The 26,818-nt window shown below is 35.9% G+C and overlaps 4 protein-coding genes and 1 long non-coding RNA gene across 5 annotated transcripts; 2 read left to right on the top strand and 3 right to left on the bottom strand.

Annotated features, from left to right (window-relative positions):
* Positions 1-7,396: 7,396 nt before the first annotated feature.
* LOC129787378 (nucleoporin seh1) lies at positions 7,397-8,743 on the bottom strand. Its single transcript, XM_055822915.1, has 2 exons — positions 8,544-8,743; positions 7,397-8,450 (listed from the first exon to the last, which is right to left on the bottom strand). The coding sequence occupies exons 1-2, from the start codon at positions 8,652-8,654 to the stop codon at positions 7,482-7,484; spliced, it is 1,080 nt and encodes a 359-aa protein (XP_055678890.1). The 5' UTR covers positions 8,655-8,743; the 3' UTR covers positions 7,397-7,481.
* Positions 8,744-9,171: 428 nt separating this feature from the next.
* On the top strand, positions 9,172-9,779 carry LOC129787377 (uncharacterized). Its single transcript, XR_008750224.1, has 3 exons — positions 9,172-9,317; positions 9,438-9,507; positions 9,606-9,779. It is a non-coding gene; the product is annotated as an uncharacterized LOC129787377 (long non-coding RNA).
* Positions 9,780-10,974: 1,195 nt separating this feature from the next.
* Positions 10,975-11,576, bottom strand: LOC129787375 (protein Abitram). The gene has a single exon (XM_055822913.1). It carries the CDS (start codon positions 11,574-11,576, stop codon positions 10,992-10,994), a length of 585 nt encoding a protein of 194 aa, XP_055678888.1. The 3' UTR covers positions 10,975-10,991.
* On the bottom strand, positions 10,975-11,999 carry LOC129787376 (COX assembly mitochondrial protein 2 homolog). The gene is made up of 2 exons (XM_055822914.1): positions 11,834-11,999; positions 10,975-11,730 (listed from the first exon to the last, which is right to left on the bottom strand). Exons 1-2 carry the CDS (start codon positions 11,912-11,914, stop codon positions 11,566-11,568), a joined length of 246 nt encoding a protein of 81 aa, XP_055678889.1. The 5' UTR covers positions 11,915-11,999; the 3' UTR covers positions 10,975-11,565.
* Positions 12,000-17,246: 5,247 nt separating this feature from the next.
* Positions 17,247-17,942, top strand: LOC129791323 (sodium-coupled monocarboxylate transporter 2-like). Its single transcript, XM_055829480.1, has one exon. The coding sequence runs from the start codon at positions 17,247-17,249 to the stop codon at positions 17,940-17,942; it is 696 nt and encodes a 231-aa protein (XP_055685455.1).
* Positions 17,943-26,818: the final 8,876 nt, after the last annotated feature.

Raw genomic sequence — 26,818 nt, 5'->3', positions numbered from 1 at the left:
GTTTTACGTGTTGATTGAGTGATTTTTATATCTGAATACCTGAAGGATGAATTCCCGCACAGCCTGTGACCGTCTCAGCGAGCACATCATTGGTCGTGGAAAAGGTCTTGGGAAAGGCGGTGCCAAGAAACATCGTAAGGTTTTGCGTTACAACATCCAGGGAATCACAAAACCAACAATCCATCGTCTTGTCCGTCGTGGTAGTGTGAAACGCAAAGGATTCCAGCGCAGAGGATCTCTCAATTCGTGAAAAAGTCATCTTCATGACGATCCACGACCATTGTTTTTGGATTGCTTTGTTTTGTAACGAGAGATGTGCTCGCTGAGACGGTCACAAGCTGTGCGGGAATTCATCCTTCAGGTATTCAAATATAAAAATCACTCTTGAACAACACGTAAAACACATTTACCACGATAATTAAACTAAAAAAATACGCAATTTTTTTTATTTTCTCCCAAAAAAAATGAATGAAATGTCAAACTCTCATCGACAAGCTCATATTGACGAAGCATTGAAACATATGCTTCATGCGTTGAAAGAGACAAAATGGCGAATGGCGGCCAATTTTTTTGAATTTTTACAAAACTTTATTGCCTTTTTTCGTTGTGACCCCAGTGGAAAATGGTGAATATTTTTGGCGATTCTTTATCCTTTTTTGATTCCCTACAAGACTGGGTGGGTTAAAATTGTTTTCTGCGTTTCCTTCAATTAGGTACTTCGCCCTTGTATTGTGCATGACATCCTTTCTTGACTAGCTTTGGAAAGGTATTAATACAGGCTATAAATTGACATAAATTTCAATAATTTTCAAGGTCACCCCCAGAATACAAAATGGCGGATTTTTGTTTCACCAAAAGAGTTTTTCGCATTTTTCGTCCTGAAGGAATAGTTCTAGAGGTTTCTGATATTCTAGAAAGTTGTAGAGTTTTGCAAAATCTTTAATTTGATACCAAGTTGAGCAAAATCGGTCAAGCAGTGCCGGAGATATGGCTCTTAGAACTTTTCAAATTCAAGAATTTTTCAAATGGCTATATCTTCTAAACGGCGACATAGATTTTCTTCATTTTTGGACTGGTGCAAGATTATTAGTCCTGCTACAACATATCAAAATTTAAAAGATTTGCCTAATGGGGATTCGGAAATATTGTCCCTTAAAGTTAGGCAATTTTTGTTTTCGATTTTAGCGCCTCTTGTGGATGTTTTTGGAACTTGGAATGTTCTAGACAGTTGTAGGGCTTCTTAAAACCTTTCATTTGATACCAAGATGATCAAAATCGGTCAAGCCGTTCTTGAGTTATATCGAAAAAACACTTTTTGCTTTAGGTCGCCATATTTGCTAAACGGCTTGACCGATTTTCAAGTATGAGTTGTCGATGAAAACGTTTCACTGAGCTCTACAACATACTAAATTTTCAGATCTCTAGCTATAAGGGAAGTGGTTGACGGTATTTCAAAATGGCGGACGGCGGCCATCTTGGATTTTGAAAATGCGAAAAAATGAAATTTTACACCCACATTTCTATAGAAAACTTCAAACCGGAGGTCTCTATCTGTTACTGTTCTCGAGCTATGAGGCAAAGTTTAGCGCACGGGCCGGCAGGCCGGCCGGATCAAAAATTTTCCACCACTATTTTCGTAATGTGGGATGTCTAAAACGTGCTCATACCAAGTTTGAGCCCGATCTGAGGTGGTCGGTTTTTCCGACGATTACAATACTTGGTGTTGGCCACGAAGTGGAACACCAACTAATATTAAATTCTGCATTTATTTTGATCTCAAAAAAAATTTTTCTTGTGAAAATCAAGGGGTGTTTATCTGGCGAATAATTCGATATTTCTGGCGAATCTTAGCAAATCATACGAATCTTTGGCAAATTAATTTATACACCCGATAATATAGTAAGTTCCCACAAAGGAAGACGAAGTATATGATTAAAATGTAAAAAAGTATCAAGCCTTATATAGTTTACCACAGAGTGTTACGAAGACGAAGCATATGATTAAAATGTAAAAAAGTATCAAGCCTTATATGGGTTCACACAGAGTGTTGCGAAGACGAAGTATATGATTAAAATGTAAAAAAGTATCAAGCCTTATATAGATTACCATAGAGTGTTGCGAAGACGAAGTATATGATTAAAATGTAAAAAAGTATCAAGCCTTATATAGATTACCATAGAGTGTTTCGAAGACGAAGTATATGATAAAGATGTAAAAAAGTAACAAGCCTTATATAGTTTACCACAGAGTGTTACGAAGACGAAGCATATGATTAAAATGTAAAAAAGTATCAAGCCTTATATGGGTTCACACAGAGTGTTGCGAAGACGAAGTATATGATTAAAATGTAAAAAAGTATCAAGCCTTATATAGATTACCATAGAGTGTTGCGAAGACGAAGTATATGATTAAAATGTAAAAAAGTATCAAGCCTTATATAGATTACCATAGAGTGTTTCGAAGACGAAGTATATGATAAAGATGTAAAAAAGTAACAAGCCTTATATAGTTTACCACAGAGTGTTACGAAGACGAAGCATATGATTAAAATGTAAAAAAGTAACAAGCCTTATATAGTTTACCACAGAGTGTTACGAAGACGAAGCATATGATTAAAATGTAAAAAAGTATCAAGCCTTATATGGGTTCACACAGAGTGTTGCGAAGACGAAGTATATGATTAAAATGTAAAAAAGTAACAAGCCTTATATGGGTTCACACAGAGTGTTGCGAAGACGAAGTACATGATTAAAATGTGAAAAATGTGAAATGGTATGGTGTTTGTTTTAACTTACTATACCACCAAGGTAGGTTCCCTCATAACGGATATTCCGAATCTTGGTGAATAAACCGAATCTTGGTGAATAAACTGAATCTTTGGTGAATAATCCGAAAAGATCCGAAGATTTTCATTCATATAAACACCCCTGGGTGAAAATCTGCATTTTTTTTCCATTAACTAGAGTTTTTGCTCTTATTTATTTTTCTTTTTTTTTTTCTTAATTTTTAGCAAAAAAATATTATATATTGAGTCTTATTATATAATTGATTTTTTGATACTGTTATTGAATAAAAACAAAAGCATCGCGACTCGGAAAAGCTAAGCCTTTTATTATTCTGATTCTTACAATACGTTGGGAAATTCTCATATTTAGAAATCATAAATTAATTAATTAAAATATAAGAACGTATTCTGAAGAACATCTTGAAATTTTATTTCTTTAAACTAAATTTTTAACCCTTATAGATCATTATCAGTTGCCTCCAATTGGTAAAACACGAAAAAGAATAAACGGAATATAAATAAATTGAGTTTAACCCCAAACTCTGTTTCTACTAACTCATTTTCTCATTTGGCAACAACTGCTAATGAATTTAAGGATTAAAAATTAAAATGTTAAGATTTTAAGAAAATGAAATTTTATTTTGAAAATTCAATTTATTTACTTTGAAAATTGAGGATGAGGAGCGAAATAATTTGTTTTCTAACCCTGATCGTGGAAAAATGATTTTTCGACTGTTCTTAATTCTCCGCTGCTAAAAACATTTTGAAAGTAATTTTTCTACGAAAAAATCTGGAAAAAATTAAAGAATGAAAACACCCAAATTGTCTTTTAAGGGTTAACTACCCCTACATGAAATGAACGAAGGGGAAAAAAGAGAAGAGAGTTTCTCACAGAGATTTTATAGTTGTAGAGGGCGTAATATATACATTTTGTACCATCTGCAAGTAGTCTTTGTTGTGAACCTTTCGTAAAAGCATCAGCTGACATTGTAGTTTCCCCAAAAAGTAAAAAAAATGAGTTATGCAAATGAACTTGAACAACAAAGACAACGCTTTAATCACGTTCGTAGAGCAATTACGTATTTATCTGACGACGTCCTGGAATTCCTCGAGAAAGAAGTAATAGGCTGGATACGTCAGGAGCTCGATAAGAAAGGACATTATAAAGTAGAGTCTTTGTACAAAATCCCGAGTTCTTACTACTCAAGCAAAAGTGAACCGATAGATGTGACGGAACGCATAGGAAGACTTGCGATCAGGTGTCCGGATTCACTCAAAGATAGGGGATGGAATATGTGCAAGGAGATCTGCAAAATGGTACAGAAGGGCATCTACACATACAAAGAAGGATACTTTGAAAAGCTCCACGAAGTTGTTTGTCCCAACAATTGTCCAAATCTTGAATCCTGCCCTGGGATCCCTCTTTGTATTATTGAAGACTAAATTGACGTCCAATGTAATAGAAAATTTTTCAAATTAAATGTATTTTTGAAGTAAAACTGTGTGTTTTAGTGGTTTCAGACATAATTAAACAGCAAGAAATCTTCTTGGGAGTTTTAATGACTTTCTTGCCGCTTGTCTGAAAAAAAATCCAGACAGTTACTGTCTCCCTGTTTTGAGGAGGTTTCAGGTAAAAATTTACCTTAAAACAATACTTTGGAATACTTTCATCGTGTTTAAGCATTTTAGTTTAAATCAAAGCCTCAACTAGAGCACGTCGTTGAAGATCTCAAAAACAAGGATGCCGATATCTATGAAAGCTCTCGCATCCCTTTCTCCGGAAAACCTCGAAAGGCTCACAGAGAACTTTAAAGTTTGGATGGGGAAGGTTCAACAGGATCAAAATGGAAGGTACATCGATATTTTCCAAAAAACGAGTCTCTCCACTCAGGAAAAGCCATACGACTACAGCCCGAAGTATCCGGACCGTGTACCCTATTTCTCCGGACGCCTGATCTTTGAAGAACCCACGAGATTTGACAAGGATCTCTACAATGTCCGGAATGTGGGCATAATCTGGCACAAGGCAATACTCCGGATGATCACAGAGAGGATTAAACGTGGGGATGATCACTACTTTAGGACGTACCATGACGTAGTTTGTAGTAAAAAGTGCAAAAGGATTTCAAAATGCTGTGAAAATATAAGGAATCAAGAGAGATTGGAGGGACTCAACAGACATTTGTGATAAAACTTTGGGAAAATAATTAATCTGTTGCAAAAGTACTTAAATTATTCAAAAGAAAATTAATTGTTGCAAAAAAAAATCTACTTATTAAATTTATTGAAAAAATAAATAAATTGGAAAAAAGTGGAGTTTAATCTTTCGTTCGTTTGTTAAAAAAATCTCATTTCCTATATAATAATCATTTCCTTTAGCCAGGTTTAACGCTTTTCCCGGTACAAATATGGCTTTCTTATAGAAATTTTCCGGATTTCTCTATGATTTCCCAGAATGTTTTTTTTTTCAATTTTCAAATCCTTTCATTTTCATCAAAAAAAATCTAATTGAAATCATTTTTTTTGGCTTCTCTGGTTCATATCCTTTTTTTCTAAACTTTTCCAGTACGCTTCCGTTGTTTTCCACACATTAAATAGAATTTTTAAACGTTATTTTCACTGTTGCTGCTAAAATAGGAGACCTACGCTGAAAGTCAATCATAACGCGTCCAGTTATTAGAGTTGGTATACCACAACGCGGATATGTCAGTCTATGCGTTGTAATTTAATTTTTAAGTAGTATTAGTAGGAAAAGTTGATTTTTTTTATGAAATTCATCAATTCGAAAGATAAAAATGGTTATATCTCAAGTTCTATTGCACATACAGAAATTTCTTGACTAGTTTTGGAAAGGTATTGAAATAAGCTATAATCTGACATATATTTCGATACATTTCAAGGTCACCTCCAGAACACAAAATTGCGGATTTTTGTTCTACCAAAACAGTTTTTTGGACATTTTGTCCTCAAGGAATAGTTTTAGAGGTTTCTGATGTTCCAGAAAGTTGTAGAGTTTTGCAAAACCTTTAATTTGATACCAAATTGAGCAAAATCGGACAGACCGTTCAAGAGATATGGCTCTTAGAACTTTTCAAATTCAAGAATTTTTCAAATGGTCATATCTTCTAAACAGCGACATAGATTTTCTTCATTTTCGGACTGGTGAAAGATATTGAGTCAGGCTACAACATATCAAAATTTAAAGGAAATCTATAACAGATGTTCGGAGATATAGCCCCTTAAAGTTAGGCAATTTTTGTTTTTGATTTTAGCGCCTTTTGCGGATGTTTTTGAAACTTGAAATGTTCTAAACAGTTGTAGAGCTTCTTAATACCTTTCATTTGATACCAAGATGGTCAAAATCGGTTAAGCCGTTCTCGAGTTATATCGAAAAAACACTTTTTGCTTTAGGCCGCCATATTTGCTAAACCGCTTGACCGATTTTCAAGTATGAATTATCGATGAAAGTGTCTCACTGAGCCTTACAACATACTAAAATTTCAGACCTCTAGCTATAAGGGAACTGGTTGACAGTAGTTCAAAATGGCGGACGGCGGCCATCTTGGATTTTATAAATGCGAAAAAATGAAATTTTACACCCACATTTCTATAGAGAACTTCAAACCGGAAGTCTCTATCTGTTACCGTTCTCGAGTTATAAGGCAAAATGACGACCACCGGCAGGATAACCGGCAGGATAACCGGCAGGCCGGCCGGATCAAAAATTTTCCACCACCATTTTCGTAATGTGGGATGTCTAAAACGTGCTCATACCAAGTTTGAGCCCGATCTGAGGGGGTCGGTTTTTCCGACGATTACAATACTTGGTATGCCACGATTGTGGTATACCAACTAATAATATTGGAGGCTGTCAGAAAATCGAATTTTCTTCGATCGTCTTAATTTTCATTTTTTTCTTTAATACCAATAAATGAGTTTTTTTTGTATTTTCCATTCTTTTCTTCGGTTTCTGCTGAAAAACTCATTTTTTTTGCTTTAGAACTATTTTTAATGCCTTTCTGTTGTTTTTCCGAGGAATAAAAAGATTTTTATCGTTTTTTCGTCGGAACTGCCGCGAAATATTGACTCCTGCGCTGAAACAATTATGGCGGCTGAAGGAAAATCTCATTTGTCCACTCATTTCTCATTTCTCCCGCCATTTTGAGCTTTCCTGAAAATAGGAGACAAGCTTTTCGAGGAGTTTTGGATTATTTAGAAAAACAAAATAACAGAAATTAGCTTAAAAATTGAAAAATATAAAACACTAAAAATAAAGGGAGTTACTTTGATAGGTTTCCAAAATCGTCTACAAAATGAGCCAAATTCGACAGATTTTTCAGTTTAATTTTTTGAAACATTTTTTTTTCAGTATTATTTGATGCAACATCGCCTCTCGAGCTTGGAAAATCCAATCTTCCTCGGAGAATTCGGTGGAAAATAGTTAAAAACTAACGGAGTTTAGCAAAGCCTCAATTTTCGATAACAGCGCCACCTAGAGAAAGTTCCTGGAAAGTCTAGCAAATCCACCAAAATAGTCAAGACACCTCACCAAATTCAACCATCAAAGACACCAAATTGTCCCAAAAACAAAACCCAAAAGAAAAAACAAAATTTTTATCAAAAAGAAAAATATTTTATTTGAATTTATGGCGCTTAAGTGGCAGCGGAAGGGCCCTGTGTGGCCCCATTGAGCTGTTTAGTGCCACGGCACCTGACTGGGATGGGTAATTGTGCCCTTTTTGTAGTATTTTGTCTGCGAAATGGCTCCATTTGTGACTGAGAGCAGGGGCGGAGTCTCACAGTCGGCATTCCTCTCGCTCTCGGACTTGAGACTTCCGGCACAACGCCAATTCTTCATGTAGTTCATCTTCCACATGCGGATGCACCCGTCATCGCCCGTTGTGGCCAGCATTGTGCCCGTGATGTTCCACGTGACCCGCCAAACGGTGCAGTAGTGATCATTGAACTGCCCGGCGCACTGAATCTCCAGCCGGGCAGTGCCGGTGGGCTCCAGGATGGGCTTCAAGTTGAAAATGTAGACATCCTTGCTGGCCACGGCGAGAATGTGGTAGCTCCTGCCCACATTGGGGGCAAAGGCAATGTCATGCACGGGATCCGTGACCTGCGTGAGTGTCTCCACCTTCGTCCAGCGTCGTGCATTCTCACTGGATTCGTAGATAAAGACCTTGCCGCCCGTGGATTGTGTGGCATCGTCACTTCCGGCAGCAATCATCGGGGAATGCAGCCGGAACATTGATTGATTCCACGAGAGGCAGCTCAGGGGCAATTTGCACGCAATCTCATGCTGAAGCGTCCACTGGGACAAATTCATAATGTCCGGAGCCTCATAAATGCGAATAACACCATCTGCTGAGCACGTAGCCAGGAGCAAGCCCTGACTCTTTGGGGCAAACTTCACATCCGTCACACTTGTCCGGGAATCAACGAGATTCGTTCGTCGTACCCAACGCTTAACCGGAGCCATTGTGGGGGAAGATTTCTCCCCAATTGTCTCCTCCCACACTGAGGCAGTTCTGTCAAATGAGCACGTCGCCAGCACCTGACCAAATTCCGGATGAGCCCAACTCAGACGCCAAACGGACCCCGAATGTGCCTTCCAGCTGGCTGTGACACTCCACACTCCCTGTTCATTCTGATCCCACACCTACAAAGCAACGAAAAAGAGCCATAAAGGTGGTCAGGAGATGTTCCCGGAAAGCTGGCGCCAATGTAAACAAAACAACATAACCTCACTCACCTTAACAGTCTGATCGCTGGAACATGTAGCCATTCGCTGCCCATAGTAATCGTAAACCACGTCGTGAATCACATCCTTGTGCTCTGTACGAATTGAATTGGGTTCCAGCATTATTCTTTGTGGGATTTTTTCACATAAAAACGCGGAGCAAAGTCGAAATTGTTGAAAAATTGACGCGACACAATAGTAGCCCACTAAAAATTCCTTCTACTAGACCAAATGGATTTTTTCCGTGGACAATTCCTAGGATATTTCGGAAAGTTCTCCAAAGAAAATTCCATGAATTTTGTGATCTTCAAGTGGATTTTTGTTATCAGACTTATCGTCTTTTCGCTTTTACTGGAAAACTGAACCAACAAAGATTTTTTCATTTCATACCTATTAGAAATTTCAATCAAACCGTAAGCTGATGAGAGAGCGCGCGTGAACTCTTCGTAATTTTTCCATTTAAAAAGCAGAAAATCCAAAGTTTTTAGTGAAAATTATTAGCTAATAATTATATCCCCGCTAACATGTCTGAAAAAAGCCCTTCAGTAAAACTAAATGTAAGTTCAAGGGAGCAATATTAAACTGAATTCGAAGTTAACGTTTGAATTTAAAATTCCTCAACTTTTTTGCCACTTGCAGATTGCTACCTGTATACACTTGATACTCATTAGCAATGCCATGTTAAGCGGAGTGAGCACTCAGGCATACTTCTTTTCCAATACTTTCTTCATGGTGAGCCTCTTCTGGGCTTTGCACAGCAGAAAATCCAAAGATGCTGCTTGTATGGTAAGTAACTAATTCATTAACTCCTTATCCCTGGAAGTGAATTCTCTAAAATTAATTAATTCCCCGCGATGGCTTTAGCTCTTAATCTAAAAATTAATGTTTTTCTCTTTGTCCACAAAGGCTATCGCTATAAACGTCTTTAGCTTCTTCATGGATATTTTATGCATCGTTGTATACTTTTCAGAACACAGTAAGTATTCTTCTTCTCATCCACTTATAATAAAAAAAAAGTAAAAAAAAAACTAATTATGAGGGTTAAGATACAATATCCGTTTTCCTATATCACAGATATATGGTCAGTGACTTTTGCCATCATCAATGTAGTCGCGAAGCTTTTCTCCATCTGCATACTTTGTTGTGAATCAGTCAAGAGGGCCGTCAAACCCAATAACTTAGGAGCAGGCTCACATCATCATACTTCTTTTAGTTTTTTCTGCTCAGATCCGACGGATGAACACTGAAAGAATTTTAACTTTTCAAGTACCAAATTCGACATTTTACTGCTTATTTTGTACTTGGATAAGCACCAAAATTCTTCTTCTTCCTTTTTTTGATTTTTAAGATATTATCGATATCGATATTCAATATCGATATAGAATCTTCTTCTTTTTTTCTTTTCTCATGAAAATTGAGGAAAATCATCTCAACCCCTGAAGAAGCAAAAAATGAAGTTCCTAATCCCCAGGAAGAGCCGAATTTCAGGAAAACACCACACATTTTGTATTATTGTTTAACAAATATAACCTAAAACTAAGAAAAAAAGAAGAAGAAGTTTCAGTTGAATAATCGGTTTTTGAAAAAAAGCGATATTGTGTGAAAATATAACCAGCAGCGCCTCTATATAGATATTTGAGAAATAAAGTGGTGCTTTTTCAACTTAATTGGTACTTAGAAAAGTAGTAAAACCGACAGTCGAAGCACAAACTGTTTTTTCAGTGAAGATTTAGAAACTTCTGGATAATGTCTATGCGAGGGATACGAGGAGCATTTTTTGTTTGGCACGAATGACGCATTTTTCTCTCACAAATAGAAAGTCTTTATCTTTTTCATCAAAAGAAAAATACCGGCAGCGTTTCCTTTGTACATAAATACATTGAATCATTTTCTTCCAAATTCTTTTATCATAATAAGTAAGATTTCTGCGAATTCATTATCATTTTCAATCTGAATTAATTGATTGCAGATGATAATTATGCATCAGACCTTTTGTAGGAAGATAACAGATTAAACAAATCGAAATTCTTGTTTATTTTTGTGTGTTATCGAAGTTTTTCTCAGAATCGGTGTCCATTGATGCAAAGGTAATCCAGAAATTGAGCGTGGGGATTGAGAAATACGTTTAGGAGAAATGATTTTTTTCCGAGGACAAATCATTGGATATTTCGTGTAATTCTCTGAAGTAAGTTACAAGTATTTTAATTATTCACAAAATTCTGAAATCAACACACCCAGAAGAGAAAAAGAAACTGACGGAATTCGAAAATACAAACAAAAATTGACTACAGAAGAAAGTGAGGTGATTTGCCGAAAGCTCTGGTAGAAATTGCATTTTTCTCGGATTGACACGCACCCCTGACGCCTCCGGAGCGAGCTTCTCAGCTCCCGCCAAAAACAAATCTAAAAATACGTCAAGAAACTAACCACCAAAAAAGCTACATTTGTCTACAAAACTCTTTATTTAACATTTTTTATCTTCCGGTACTGCTCCTCTGTGAGTAGGGAAGTCTTTATGCCCTCAATTTTCTCAATTTTGGACAGAACAATGGCCACATAGCCTTCCCCTTCACTTCCCATCCTCGATGGATCATCCACAATGCGCTGATTAACCTCAATTAGCTTCCCCGTGATACCACTGACCACTTTGTACTCCGACCCATCGGAACATGTAACCAGAGCAAGGGCAGTTCCTGGTTGAAGGTGCATCCCGCCCTTCTTCCTCTTCCCGGACACTGCATTCTTACTCCTGTCGTAGTTCCCAATGTCATACGTTACGGATGTAATTCCCTTCTCAAAGGCCACATGCCCAGGAGCTAGGCACATTAGGCAAATGCGATTACTGTGCAGGAGAACCATATGATCCTCATCCTGCCTATCTGGTCGAATGTAGTAGTATCTCGTGAAGAATCTATCCACAACTGATGGATACTTCTTCTCCGGATCAAATTCATCAGCAATGTCGGATACTTTTACATTTCCCGGAGCAAAAATGTCATCCGGAACGTAGTAAAATTGAGACAGATCACCTTCTTCAGTCTTCATCTTTGGAATTTCTCATTCGTTCCTGAACACGTTTAATTCTCTCCTGAGCCTGATCGTAATTTCGCTTCTGATTATCCTGACGCTCCTTCTTGAGGCACTTGTTGACCTCCCTATCGAGATCGTTGCACTGACCTATGAACTTTCCAAAGGGATTCTGTCCGGAAGTTTTTTTTATTTTGTTCATAAAATTATGTAAACACAGTGAGGTTATGTTGTTTATTTTTAAATTGATTTCCTGCAAAAATACGATAACTTACATCTTTGTGGCACTTCTGTAGAGCTTCAATGATTTTATTGCACTCTGGTGTGTGGAGATTTGCAGATAAATTCGGGTGCATAGTCCGGAAATTACTATTTTCTCAAAATAATACTTTTGCGGCACGAATTGCCCCAATAAAAATATTTTCGCAACTGTGGAAAATTTCCAATCAATAGTGGAGAAATTAGATGATATTCCAACAATGAAATCCAATTAAAAGAACTAATGTTTAATGATTTTTTTTTATTATTTTGTGTTTTTTAATGCTTTGTAATTAATTTCTTTAATAATAAAATTTCATTAAAAAAAGATTTTTAAATTGTTTTTATTTTCTATTTATTTTATTAAATTGACCCAAATATTTTTTTGCTACGTGCGACAACTGTGGAAAGACTCTGGAAACGTAGGACATGTCTGATAAAAAATCCGCATTCACTGTGTTAATAATTTGCTATAAAATGTAAAGAAGTAGAAGAATATTGGAGGGAAAATTCAATTTTTTTTATTTTTTACTGTTTCTAACGACTTTTTTACTGCAAATTGAGGATTTTGAGCTTAAAAATTATTCAAAACATGTAATTTATTAGCATTACTAACGGTCAAAAGCGTCTCTAATCAAATCTTCATCTTACTTGTAGAAAAATAGCTCAGAATTAAATAATAATCCTCTCAACACATCCAAAAGATTCCACAAACTAATAGACAAAAATTAACTTTATTAGCTTCTTGTTGGCTTAATTGAGAGAATAATTGCATAAATTTGAAAGATGCCGGAGCGCGTGTTTGATGATAAATTACTGCGCGCCCCTTGATTTATTCCTGCAGGTTCCAGGTGCACCAGAAAGCTCCAGTCATGGAGGGAAAATTTATTTGATGAGGGGGAGTGAAGAACGATTTGGTGGAATCTTAATGGGAACCACAAGTTGCCCTCAAGATGTGCAAATTGACCTAAAGGCACGCCAAAGGGAGGCAAATGCAAGAAGCCTCGAATGGGCTAATAAGTACTTTTTTAAAAAGAAAATTTTTGGCTATTTATTAGGGGTTTGTTTTATTTATTTATTTAAATGTATTGGCTGTGATTCTTGGCGCGAGTTAGCCTTCCCCAGAGTTTGCCACCCCCAATTTATGACACACTTGAATTTTCTGCCACATTTCACCTCAATCTTCATCAAATATCATACTTGGACTGACCTCTGAAGGAAGAATCACAGCCCGTAAGTGAAACTTACCAGTATTTTGATTCCCTACAAGACTGGGTGGGTTAAAATTGTTTTCTGCGTTTCCTTCAATTAGCTACTTCGCCCTTGTATTGTGCATGACATCCTTTCAAGATTCGTAAAATACTAAATAAATCTTGATTCGCTTTTATAAAGATTTCAAGCTTTTTTTGTCGTTGAATAGCCCCTTTTAATGATATTTTTTGAATCGAAATATTTTCGTTTTTTTTTTTTTAACAATTTAACAATTTAAATGAAATTTTAACTATTTCACGCGAAAAATGATAATTTTTAAAAACCTAGTTCTATTTTTAAATATCCTTTTAAAAATTCTATAAATTCCAGAGCTTTCTTTGCAACATTGCATTTATTTAACTTTCGCACCCCCCCGTTTTACTAAAAAAGAGTAAAACTGATGAAAAGCACGTGATGCTGTTTAATTAATTCAGGATGTGTTTGCAATTTTCCATGTAATTAAGGATAATTCCGTCTGTCAGCTTTCTTTCTTCACACCAAAAGTCTCTCATCCTTGTGATGCTTCTCTCATCATTTGAGTATGGCGTGTGATGTTCAGGTGTGCGACTCCTCGATGGCGAATAGGTGCCGTCAAAGACACTCCTCTGCCCTTCCTCTCTGTCGCGCTAAAGTCTGATAAAAAGGCACCCCTGGTGTGAGTCTCTACGGGATAACATTTAATGAGATCCAAATGGTCGTGTTTTCATAACGTCTGTCCACCACCTACCTCCATCCCCATTTAGGTCATGGAGGAACAATTGGAAAGCATATCTATTGTAGGGCTGCAATACAATTCATTTGCTTCCCTTTCACAATCTCCTACACACGGGAAGCTTCAGGGGAGCTTCAGATGGCGGAAATTGGTGGAATCACAAAGAAATGAAGGAAGACGTATAGTTTGTGTGAAAAAAGGAAATTCATCAATAATGCTCCAAAAGCTCAAAGACAGAGCTTTAAGTAATAATGCGCGTTATTGCTTTGAATTTATGCAATTTAATTAAGCAAATGAAGGTAAGTTCCCCTTCTAAACGAAAGGGATGAGGATGTTGGTGAATTAAATAGCGATTTTCCGGAAAATGATGATTTATCCTTGACATGTACTTGTGTGCAAATCACAGGCAAAAGACAAAGCCAAGAGAATATCACACAGTGCATAATGAGGCGTTTTCCCACGGTATTGTGGCAAATGCTCTCTCTCTCTCGGGGCAAACATTGTGGGGGGATGATGCATATTTAGGGCAAAACTTGGGGTGAGAATACAAATTGAATCCCTTTCACTGGCACAATATTCATTTAGCGCCAACCCAGCACTAACCCCCATAGAAAGATAGATATCATGCGGGGGAGAATCCGAAAATGCTCCGGGGTGAATTAATCCACCAAATTGACTTTCAATGAACCATCCCCAGCCATTAAACCACCCCCGCGCGCAATATCTGCAATGCTCCGGGGAATTCATCTGTGCAACCGTGCGTTGGAGGCTGAAAGTTTATATATGTAGCGTGGATTGAGTTCTGAGCTTTCGAGCAATTCTTGCAGAGCTTCATTGTTGGGGCCATAAGCAGCGGGGGGTTGCACAGAATGTACCCTCATCGCAGCAATAGGGGCAGGAATCCCCCAATACAAGAGACGCAAGAAGAAATTATTGGAATTCCAACTTGCGCGTTCATTTGCATCCACTTTGCAATCTGAAGCTGCATTCACACATACCCAGTGGGGGTTGGGGGTGTGGTGTGGAGGGTTGTTTCTGCAAATGAAGAGCTTCACAAATATGGATTTATCTGTGGAGGAATTTGGAAAATTTTCTAATCAAAACCTTCCACAGATATCACAGCAAAATTCTTCATTGATTAAAAAAACGAATTCTCTTTGTTTTAAAAGTTTTTTTATTATACAAAATAAGCCGAAGGCTATATGGATCTGGAAGGAATCCAACTGCCGTAAAAATTTAAAATAGAGAAGAAGAAGAAGAAAATAAGCCAAAAAATGTTAACAAAGTTTTTTTCGCAATCCAATGAAAATTGCCAACAAAGTTATGTTCACGAATAATAATAAAAAAATATATATATATTTATATTCACTACTCAGTCGGACTTGAAAATTTAAGTCGGTTTTTAAGTCGGTCTTAAGGTTTTAAGTCAGTCTTAAAATTTGTAAATCGGTTTTAAAAGAACGTTATTCACTATACATACAGTAAGTCCCCCGCATGTAACCAAAATTGGGTTTTAAATTATTGTAGGGGATCATTAAAGGTTCAAAATAAGCGTGGTTATTTCCCGGAAAAGCGCTGGAAAACCTACGAATTTTCCGATTTTCTGTTTAACCTATGTTGATTTATTTCTCAATTTATAGCAATCGTAGGATATTGTGATTGGTGTCAAATGAAAGCTATATCAATGCTTAATATTATATATTAAAACCATTTTCCAAAATGCACTAGAAGGTGAAAATTCGGAAAGATTTTCCGAACACGCATTTTTCTTTCGCCTCCCATTTCCACAATATTGCATGGGACCACCTGGAACATCCCTTATTTTGTAGCTTTTTTAATCCCCTTTCATTTGGTATAGCACTTGCAGGGGAAATCCACTGGGAAAACTCGCTACAGAATGATTTTCCAAAGTTAAGTACATTTTCGCGTTGGAAGAAAAGAGATAAACGATTTCTCCTCTTTGATGTTTCTAGAATGTTCCCCTAGAAAAAAATTGTCCATCTCTTTTTCTCCAATGCGAAAACGTGCTTAACTTTGGAAAATCATTCTGTAGCGAGTTTTCCCAGCGGATTTCCCCTGCAAGTGTTATACCAAATGAAAGATAGTTAAAAAAGCTACAAAATAAGGGATGATCCAGGTGGTCCCATGCAATATTGTGGAAATGGGAGGCGAAAGAAAAATGCGTGTTCGGAAAATCTTTCCGAATTTTCACCTTCTAGTGCATTTTGGAAAATGGTTTTAATATATAATATTAAGCATTAATATAGCTTTCATTTGACACCAATCGCAATATCCTACGATTGCTATAAATTGAGAAATAAATCAACATAGGTTAAACAGAAAATCGGAAAATTCGTAGGTTTCCCAGCGCTTTTCCGGGAAATAACCACGCTTATTTTGAACCTTTAATGATCCCCTACAATAATTTAAAACCCAATTTTGGTTACATGCGGGGGACTTACTGTATGTATAGTGAATAACGTTCTTTGTAAGTCGGTCTTAAAATTTTTAAGTCAGATTAACCAATTGCATATTTTTAAAAAAAAATTACAAATTTTGATGTTTGGTGATTGTCAGATGCACTTATTGGAACTTAAAAAATTGAAAAGTGTAGCCGATTACATTTTTCAATTTTTTAAGGTCCAAAAAGTGCCTGACAATCTCCAAACATCAAAATTTGTAAAATGTTAATCTGAAAAATTTCAAGATCGACTTAGAAATTTTAGAACCGTTTTAAAAATTTTAAGATCGGCTTAAAAAACTGACTTAAAACCTTAAAATAGACTTACAAATTTTGAGACCGACTTAAAAAATTTAAGGTCGACTTAAAAAAAACTGACTTAAAACTGACTAAAATTTTTAAGCCCGACTGAGTAGTGAATTCCAACCATAATTTAAAAATGAAGAATTCTACTAATTTAGTAATATTCGATTTAAAACTGTCGCGTAACCAAAACGTAGAAGCTTGAAAAAAAACTTAAAGTCGTTAGAAAATAAATGTCAAATATTTGAAAATGAATGATTAATGGTAAAAAAAAAGTCGGCAAGCGTATAAAAAGTAATTAGACTAATAAGAAAATTCAGAAAATAATTTTTTTGGAAGCTTTAATGAGCTTTTATGAGTAAACTTCAATGTGAATTGCAATGGAAAAATAATGAAAACATCTGAATTTTTCTCTACTGGAACCACTTAATAGGAATTCTTTTTTTTTTGTTTTTGGAAGTATAAATGAGTGAAAATTAAGTCGTTAAAAAATTAAATCCAGACGCTACGACGAACGTCATAACATCAAATGGTCTGGAAATTAATGAAAGAGCTTTATACTGTTTTAAGGTTTATAATAAAAAGTATAATACTTTATTTTAAAATAAAACTATCTCTAAAGAAGTTTCAAAATTGCGTTCTTAGATTCTAAAATTCAGTTATTTTTGTAACGTTGTACAGAGAACATGTATCATCAAGAACAATGACTGAGAAAGATCTTGGTCAATTTTCTCCAGTGGATTATATATTTTTTGTGATAGTGTTTGTTGTATCATCAAGCATAGGGCTGTACTATGCCATAAAGTCCCGAAAGACAGTAACAACAACGGAAGAATATCTTCTGGGAGGACGGAAGATGGGACTGTTTCCGGTGTCTTGCTCAATAGTTGCTACGTCAATCACAGGAATGGGAACTGTTGGCTTAGCAGCTGAGGCATATGCATTTGGTATCTACAACCTTATGGTATGCTACACGATGACCCTTGTAGGAATTGTTATCTCGTGCATTTTCTTGCCAGTTTTCTCCGCATTAAGGCTCACGTCGACTTTTAAGTACTTCGAACTGCGTTTCAATCGAAGAGTTAGGCAAATTGCAAGTGGACTATTCTTGCTGACTGGATTTATCTACCTTCCCTTTACGGTCTACGTTCCCGCTCTGACTTTTCAACGTGTTACTGGAGTAGATATTTACTTAACTGCAACGATTCTCTCCTTGATCTGTGCAGTTTATACGGCTATAGGTGGATTTAAGGCAGTCATCTGGACTGATGTAGTTCAACTTGGTCTCATGATTGTCTCCTTCGTTATTATGATAATTGTTGGGATTAACGCAGTAGGTGGAATACGTAATGTTTATGAGGCCGGTTCAAGAGGAGGAAGACTCCGAATTCTCAAGTAAGATCAGCAGATGCAAAAAACGTCTTCAATGTAAAATTATTACAACAGTTTCCTTTCTGTTTTAGCACGACTAACCACAATGCAAGAAACTCAATTTGGGGATTGGTTTTCTCAGCAGTTTTTCCAAAGCTTTATCAGTATGGCCTCAATCAAACCAATATGCAGAGGTACATGTCCTTTCACAGTTTAAAGGATATGAAAAGATCAGTATGGATTCTTGTTGCAGTATTCTACATCTATGGTGGTTTAGCAATATTGCTCGGTGTTATTATGTACGCTAACTATGAAAAATGTGATCCATTTAAGGCAGGTTTGATTAAGAAAATTGATCAGATCCTTCCGCATTTTATCCAAGAAAAAGCTTCTCTGTTTCTCGGTTTTAACGGAATTTTCATAGCTGGGGTCTTCTCCGCGGCACTATCTACTATGTCGTCGTATCTGAATACAATGAGTGGGATCCTTTATGAAGACTTTATAAGTCAGAAGTATCCTAGAATTCAGGGAAATACAGTAGGAAGGATTATGAAGGGAACTGTCCTCATTCTTGGAATTCTCCAGATTGGCTTGATTTTCTTCATTGAACGAATGGGAACGATTGTAAAGATTTCCGTGCAATGCCTTTCCCTCAATGCTTGTGCTCTTCTTACTCTCTTTGGTCTTGGATTGTTTGTACCCAAAGCAAACAGCACTGTATGTCAACGATAGCGTATGTCCAATCTTTAGAATAATATTAATTTATCATTTCTTTATTTTTAGGGAGCAAAAGTTGGGGCAATTGCTTCGATCGTCAGTATTTTTACATTAATTGTTGGCAGTATAAATCAGAAGCCCGAACCTATGCTTCCTTTTCGAACAGATGGTTGTGAAAACTTGAAAAATTTTACAAATCCTCTTCATCTGACCACAAAGAGCCCTTTAACGTCTGATATTACTGATTTCTGGCTATTCCGCATTAACTATATCTACTACGGTCTTATTGGAACAACAATTGGCCTTACTTTTGGATACTTTACAAGTTTGCTAACTGGAGGCAATGTAGTTGATGATCAGAGACTTCTTGCATCATTCTTGAGGAGAAAACAGCCCCATGAAGAAGAAATGGTACTAAAAGGAAGAGCTGAAACGTCTTAAAAATTACTAACTTAAGTTTGAGAAGTTTTAAGTGAAACTAATTAGTTTGTTTTTAGGTTTTAATATTCAGTAAAATCTTTAACTATTTTTGACGTCCTTCAACTAAAACAAAACATTTTTTATTGAAACTACCTCGAATAAATTTCTGACTTTATCTCTGGGCAGTATCAATTTTTAGTTGAGTTTTTTATTTCACAAAATTGCGAACTTTGCTCATTCTTCCCTGAACTTAAACACCAAACATGTCAAAGTTTTGCGATCATCGCGATAGTGCAATTTGCCACAAGAATTTCCCATGAAAATTGTAATTTTTCATTCAAGAGCTTTTCCACACACACCGTTTAATTCCAAAGCCCCATCAATTTCCACCCCCTCAAGGAAGCGGAAAAGGAGTGGCAAAAAGGATGAAGGAAGAAAATAAAGCAACAACTTTTATTATCATTTAGACACGGATATTTATATGTTTTCTACCAAACCTATAAATCATAAGTGATGCATTTATACTTTTTCCTCGTCTTTGCGGAATTCACATTGTTGTTGGGAAAACTTTCTCGATTTGCTGTGAGTGGATTTTTCTCACCTGCCACAGGTAGTTTTGTTTTCCCTCACACCTGTTGGTATCCACACAAAATGCAACTTTATGATTTATTTCACTGCGAATATCTCCAATTAGTTCACGAGGAGTGTAAATTGAAACATCCTCGGCGTGGGATGTGCTTCGTATCCAACTCATTGAGTTGAGCTAACTCACAGTGAAAAGATTTTCAGTCAATTGAGTAAGCTTTATGATGCTCAACACCTTTTGCCAAAGAGGCGGGAGGATGCATTTGATCTCCTTTCGACAGAAACGTGCTTTTAAATGCATTCTATTAGGACTTTATCCTCCGAGCGTGGTGAGGGGAGAAGAAGAAATTTATTTGTCTTTTGGGGATGTGGAGAAGTATAATGGCTGTAGTCCCTCGAAGGATTACAATGTATGGGGAAACTTGAGCACCACATGCCACTCACCTTTCTCCAAGATGCACCTAAAAGTCATCATCTTTCACATTTTTACATTTTCGTTTATATCTGTTTTTTTTACAAACCCCACTTTGGAAGGATCAGGGGCGTAGCTAGAACAAAATTTTAGGAGGGCTTATTATTTATTGTATAATTCATCCGTGGAAGGGGGAGGGGGGTGAAACGCAATGTTCTTTTAAGAGGAATTTTAAAATTTATTATCAAAAAGTATAGCAAAATTAGAGTTATAAAAGTGTTTCCGACTGCGTTTAATGAGTTTTGATATAATTATTTCTATAAATTGGAAATACGTTAAGTTTACGTAAAAGGTCAAGGTTGTTTTGATTGAAAAATACCCTCTGAAAGCATTTGGATAATATCGTACGTAATAATAAGACTTCATGATTAAATTAATAAATGAATATTTGAGTGGGCAGTGAGTCCATGTCGGGTCTTTTTGGTCCCAGCGCAGGAATATTCTTGGACTGTTCACTATTAATCTATTTTCCGCCGGCTGGCTCCGAATTCACTGAAAAAACAGTTTGTGCTTCGACTGTCGGTTTTACTGCTTTTCTAAGTACTAATTGGCTCAGAACAGAAGGCCGTGACTTTTGGTTGACGTCTTCGCGAAGCAACTTTTTGGAAGCGACTTTTTTGCGAAGACATAACCTCAAAGCAACTTTTTTTTGTGCAAAAAAGTGAGAAATACGGGAAAAAATGCATTGCAGTGCCCCCGGAGGGCTTCCCGTATGCTCTTGATGCACTTTCAGGTGAAAATTCGCACAATTCTTTTTTTTTGTCACAAAAATCTTTCGAGGCAACTTTTTTGCACTTGGAGGAAACTTTTTCGAGGTAACTTTTTTGAGGAAACATTTTTGAGGAAACTTTTTGGAAGCGACTTTTTTGAGGAAACTTTTTGGAAGCGACTTTTTTTGAGGAAACATTTTTGAGGAAACTTTTTGGAAGCGACTTTTTTGAGGAAACATATCCTCAAAGCAACTTTTTTTTTGTGCCAAAAAAGTTGCCTCGAAAGATTTTTGTGACAAAAAAAAGAATTGTGCGAATTTTCACCTGAAAAATGCATCAAGAGCATACGGGAAGCCCTCCGGGGGCACTGCAATGCATTTTTCCCCGTATTTCTCACTTTTTTGCATAAAAAAAAGTTGCTTTGAGGTTATGTCTTCGCAAAAAAGTCGCTTCAAAAAAGTTGCTTCGCGAAGACGTCAACCAAAAGTCACGGCCTTCTGTTCTGAGCCATTAAGTTGAAAAAGCACCACTTTATTTCTCAAATATCTATATAGAGGCGCTGGTTATATTTTCACACAATATCGATTTTTTTTTCAAAAACCGATTATTCAACTGAAACTTCTTCTTCTTTCTTATTCAACTTCCTTTTTATTAGTTTTAGGTTATATTTGTCAAAAAATAATACAAAGTGTTGTGGTGTTTTGCCTAAAAACTAACAATATCAACAATATCCTCTAAGAAGTCTAATCGAGCCATGGCTGGAAAAATAATTATTGTTGAGTTCAAAGGAGAAAAGAGATATATACTCATCGAGGAAGATTTTAACTATGAGAATTTCCATAAACAAGGTGAGCACAGGGAAGCTGTGATTATAAAAAATAATCTCAGCTAAAATGGAATGTTTATTTCTTAAATCTCATATTCTATTGAATATTCAATTTTTTGTAGTTTCCGCAGAATTGGACATTGAAGAATTCGATCTGTATGATGAAAATCGCACAAATAAGGTATGATTTTAAATTTTATAGGCTCGAGAAGGATCGTTCACTGGATGCTGCGGAAACAGGGAGGGTTGCAGTAATTTTTAGAAAATAGTAGATCACCGGGAAGACCAGTTGCAGTTGTTAAAGCTTAACCATACTTCAGCGTCAAAAGACGCTGTTCGTTGTTTTTTCTCACTTGCTCCTTGTCAAATTGTATCGCGCTGTCACTGTCAAACAAGAAAGGCGGTTATAAAACATAGAAACCGCGTTTCTTGTTTGACAGTGACAGCGCAATACAATTTGACAAGGAGCAAGTGAGAAAAAACAACGAACAGCGTCTTTTGACGCTGTTGCTTGGTTAGGCCTTTAAGAGCTGGATCGTCAATCACCCCGAATGGCAATTCATCCCTTGTGCTATATAGGAGAATTTCAAGTGAATATGGGATCGTCTAGGGGTGGTTATTATTGAATTTGAAGAGCTGTCTGAGCTGGAGTTTTCAATGAAAACATCAAAGTGTGAAAACGCACAGATGTCCCCGGAGCAGGACATCCCAAATGGGTACGAAAGAGTGTCTCACCTAAAATAATATTTGCTTTGTTATTTCCGATTTGCATTCACAGACAACCCCTTAAAAGATATGTAGGTATGTATGTATGTTCTCAACTCTGCAGGCATTGTGGTTATTTTGAAGGAAAGCTTTTACATTTTTTACGTGGAACAGAAGATTTCTTTTAAAAAATATATATATATTTTTTATTTTCTAAACATCTTTTTCTCTGAAGGTTGAACTCTTCTCACCTATAAAGTAAAATGGGAAAGAAGAGTTCAATTGAGGTAATTAAACTCATGATGACTATCTCTTTTTACGATTTTATTCAAAAGAAGCCCCGATCTGACTTATAATCTTTTGGAAAAAAATACAGCCAATTTTTCCAGTAAAGAATTAAATGAAAAATTCGGTGCACTTTCCAGCTTTCTCCAAAAAATAAAAATAGATTGAATTAATTCATTCCATTACCACTAAAGCTCAAAAATCACTCATGTGCACTCACAAGAAAGATGGAATTTCTTGTACGACAGGAAATGCAGGTGCTCCAAGCCGGAAGGCGGTGCAAACACATTTCCACCCACACCGTGATGGTTTTGTGTTCAGTGGACGTGAAAGAATTGGATGCATTTGCAACTCGTTGGGGCCAAGCAACAGATCTCTCTCACATCAACCTTAAAGAATTGCTTAGTTGCTCCTTAGGGTGCCTCAGCAACAATAAATTTGTCACGCAAGACCACCTTGAGAGACTTTTTTTCTCCTGCTCTGTGTGGTTTCTCAGGAACTTTTTTTTCCACAAAAAAAAAAGTTGAACTTTTATTCAATTGAGCCAAAAATGCTTTTGAGGTGTTCCTTCGTCTTATTCCTCTTCCTCATGCACAACATGAATTTTTCCAAAAAGAGAGATTTTTTTCTTTCATTGGGTGGTGCATGCAGAAGCAGAAAAAGCTCCGTGGAAATTCTTCTCAATGCGGGGGAGAAGAATACCCAAGCAGCAGACACGGTAGAGAGTGGGGTGGGGAGAAGCAAAAGTTTTTATCATTGAGTGCCGGGAGGGATTAATTAAGAACATTTATGACTCTGTGAGTCCAATAAGGGACGGAGTTGAAACACGCTCATCAAAGGTATGTGTTTTTCCAGAGGGTATGTAATTTTCTCGTAATTTGTCTCCATGCTAGCACATTTTCTGCAAATTGAAAGAAAACACACACACACACCCCAGGAGAGACATTCGAGAAACAACTCCAATTTATCATATCCAACTTGTACAATTTTTATTTTAAGCTCCTCTTCTTACTCCCACATTGCAGGTAAAAGTTCCCCCAACTTTCCTTGTGTGTGACGATCCTCCTTGGAAAGTTGGCCAACAATGTATGCGTGGTTGAGTGTGTTTAAAAATGTTTTTGTTGCAATTTTCTTTCGTACATGTTCTTATGATAAAAATGAAGACTGTGCTGAAAAACCTTTTAAGCCTTTCACGACCGGCTTGGAATAGAAAATAATCAGTTTTTTATCACAATTTATTCTGTAAAATTTCATGCAAAATTACAAAGGTTAACTCTTTGGCGTTTTTTGGGTCATACGCTGACCCAAACGTGAAACATTTCATTTTTCCAATTATTTATGAATTTAATTTTTTTTTCAAAGTTAAATGCATCAAATTCACGTAAAATAGGCCAAAGAAGACATTCTGACCGTTCTGACTGAGAAAAGTCCTCTGAAAGTAACTGTTAATAAATAACGTGTTTCACGTGGACGCAAAAGGGTTAATTTATTTTATAAAAAGATAAGGAATACACATTTCACATTTTTCCTTTCGAAAATAAATTCCGCGCCGTTCATCGACGAATTTTAGGGACGACAGCAGCAATATTGGCAGTTCCTCTGTAAAACTGCAACTTACAAGGAGAGTACCCCAACCTTGGGAGCGGGATCGGGACGAAACCTGTGGGGTTCGATAGAGCATGGCCAAGTGTTAGAACAAAGTGGTCTTACTTTATTCGAATAGGCCTTCAGTCCTTAGAAATCTAGGGTTAAAGTTTTTTGTCCCTTAAAATTCCGTGTCTTAGTTCATGCCCAATATCTCAGGCTGTGCTGTATGGATTTCAATGAGGTCGGGCTCGTTGGAAAGGTAGATAGATGGGCTACAACTTTTGCGAAGACACCAACTTTGTGGGGGCACCCCATGGGGGTCAAAAGGGGGCTTCTTTCAAACATTTGCCATTTTCTCGAGAAATTTATTAGATATGTATATACTTTTTCTAGCCCATGGGATAGGCCTCGTGCAGCCCTACAACTCTTCCATACATGACTTTTCGCTCAGACATCGTTAAATATGAGTTTTTCGCATATTTATGAAAATTCATCAAAATATTGCATTTGTTGCCATTTTGCGTTGACAGCTCACAGGGTGCACATGCAAAAGCGCCTCTGTACAGTGGGAAAATGCCTTTGGGGAGAATTGTGGGATTTTTATGCTTTCTTCGCGGCAGTATTCAATGGATTTGGATGCTCCTCGATGATGACCATGCAATTGGACATTCTTTGGTGGTTGATGATGGCATATAAAGTTGTGCTATGTACATTTTTTCAGCAAAACAACAGTATGCACTCTCTCAACACACTCCAATGCTCCCGTACGTGTCTCATTCGGTGCAAATTCATGCAAAATTGTTAAATATGAATGGTCAAGTGGTTGCCGATGGACATTGCTATATATATATTTTTCAACATTTACCATTCTTTTTCCTCTTCAAAAAAAATTGAAGAAAATACAAATTAAAGGGAAATTTTATGTGTGCGGTGGGTGATTGCTGATGGTAATTTTTTTCTTCTTTATTGCAATTTTTCTATTTTGAGGTGATTTTTCCTTCTTCTTCTTCCACAAGAACAATTTTTAAAGAAATTAAATTTCTTTTATATTGAAAATAATAAAATTGGTAAATGTAGGTTCTTCAACAATTTGAAGAAAATACAATTTAAAGGGAATTAATTCTTCCTCATCTTCATCATATAACTTTTTTTTTCTTTACATAAATAAATTAAATAAATTTTTATTTAATAAATTGGAGAAAATAATAAAATTGTTAAATGAGGAGGTTTGTTGCTGATGGTAATTTTTCTCTTCTTCTCATTCAATGTGTAGTATTGCACTTTTCTTTACCAATTTCTTCATATTATTTAAGGTGATTTTTTCTTCTTTTTCAACAAAAATTTTATAGAAAATATAATTTAAACGGAATTTGTAAATGTGAGTTGGGTGGTTGCTGATGGAAAATATTCCTCCACTTTTTCTTAAAAATATTTTTTGTCATTTTCTTTACCAATTTCTTCATATTACTTTGAGGTGATTTTTTTCTTCTTCATCAACAACTCTTTTGAAGAAAATACAAATAAAAGGGAACTTTTTCCTTTAAATAAATTAATAAAATTATTATTTATTTAATTGGAAAAAATATTAAAATTGTTAATAGTGGTGAATGGTTACGGATGGACATTTTTTTCTTTTAGTGTTAAATGTATAATTCTCTGTTCTTTACCAAATTTCTATTTTCTTCACCAACATTTTCTTTTAAAGAAAATTGAGGAAATACGCATTTGATAAGGGAAATTGGTAAATGTGGGCTCTTCAACAATTTGAAGTAAATACAAGTTAAAGGGAATTAATTCTTCCTCAACTTCATCATATATTACTTTGAGGTGATTTTTTTTTCTTCTTCTTCAACTGTTTGAAGAAATTGGAGAAAATAATGATATTGTTAATTGTGGTGAGTTGAGTGGTAAATTTTTCCTCTTCTTTTCCATCAATTTATTGCCATTTCTCACCAATTTCATAATAACACTTTGAGGTGATTTTAAAGTGACTTTTTAAAGAAATTTAATTTATTTTATATTGAAAATAATAAAATTGGTAAATGTAGGCTCTTCAACAATTTGAAGAAAATACAAATAAGTTCTTTATCAACTTCTTTCATATTACTATGAGGTGATTTTTTTCTTCTTCTTCAACTATTTGAAGAAAATACAAATAAAAGGGAATTTGTAAATATGCGGTGGGTGGTTGCTGATGGAAATTATTCCTCCACTTTTTTTTTTATAAAATTAAAAATATTTTTTGCCATTTTCTTTACCATTTTTTTCATATTACTTTGAGGTGATTTTTTTCTTCTTCTTCAACTATTTGAAGAATTTGGAAAAAATAATGAAATTGTTAATTGTGGTAAATTTTCCTCTTCTTTTTCTGCAATTTATATCTTTCAACATTTCCCTTTTCTTCACCAACTTCTTTCATATTATTATGAGGTGGTTTTTTCTTCTTCTTCAATGACAACAATTTTGAAGACATTAAAATTGAAAGATGTAGTATTTGATTGACAATTTACAGACATTTTCCAATCTTATATTGGGGAAATGTCTCTTCTTCTTCAACAACAACCCTGACGAATCTTATGGTAAAAAATATTTATTGA

Source organism: Lutzomyia longipalpis, chromosome 1 (genome assembly GCF_024334085.1).
Source record: "Lutzomyia longipalpis isolate SR_M1_2022 chromosome 1, ASM2433408v1".
NCBI lineage: Eukaryota > Metazoa > Arthropoda > Insecta > Diptera > Psychodidae > Lutzomyia > Lutzomyia longipalpis.
This window is presented reverse-complemented; position numbering and strand designations above follow the sequence as displayed.

Excerpts from the sequence above, each read along its gene's own strand:
- LOC129791323 (XM_055829480.1), top strand. The coding sequence starts at position 17,247 with ATGACTGAGAAAGATCTTGGTCAATTTTCTCCAGTGGATTATATATTT.
- LOC129787375 (XM_055822913.1), bottom strand. The coding sequence starts at position 11,576 with ATGAAGACTGAAGAAGGTGATCTGTCTCAATTTTACTACGTTCCGGAT.
- LOC129787378 (XM_055822915.1), bottom strand. The coding sequence starts at position 8,654 with ATGCTGGAACCCAATTCAATTCGTACAGAGCACAAGGATGTGATTCAC. Across the intron at positions 8,451-8,543 it reads CCAGCGATCAGACTGTTAAG|GTGTGGGATCAGAATGAACA; the intron begins GTGAGTGAGGTT and ends GTTGCTTTGTAG.
- LOC129787376 (XM_055822914.1), bottom strand. The coding sequence starts at position 11,914 with ATGCACCCGAATTTATCTGCAAATCTCCACACACCAGAGTGCAATAAA. Across the intron at positions 11,731-11,833 it reads TACAGAAGTGCCACAAAGAT|AATCCCTTTGGAAAGTTCAT; the intron begins GTAAGTTATCGT and ends ACTTCCGGACAG.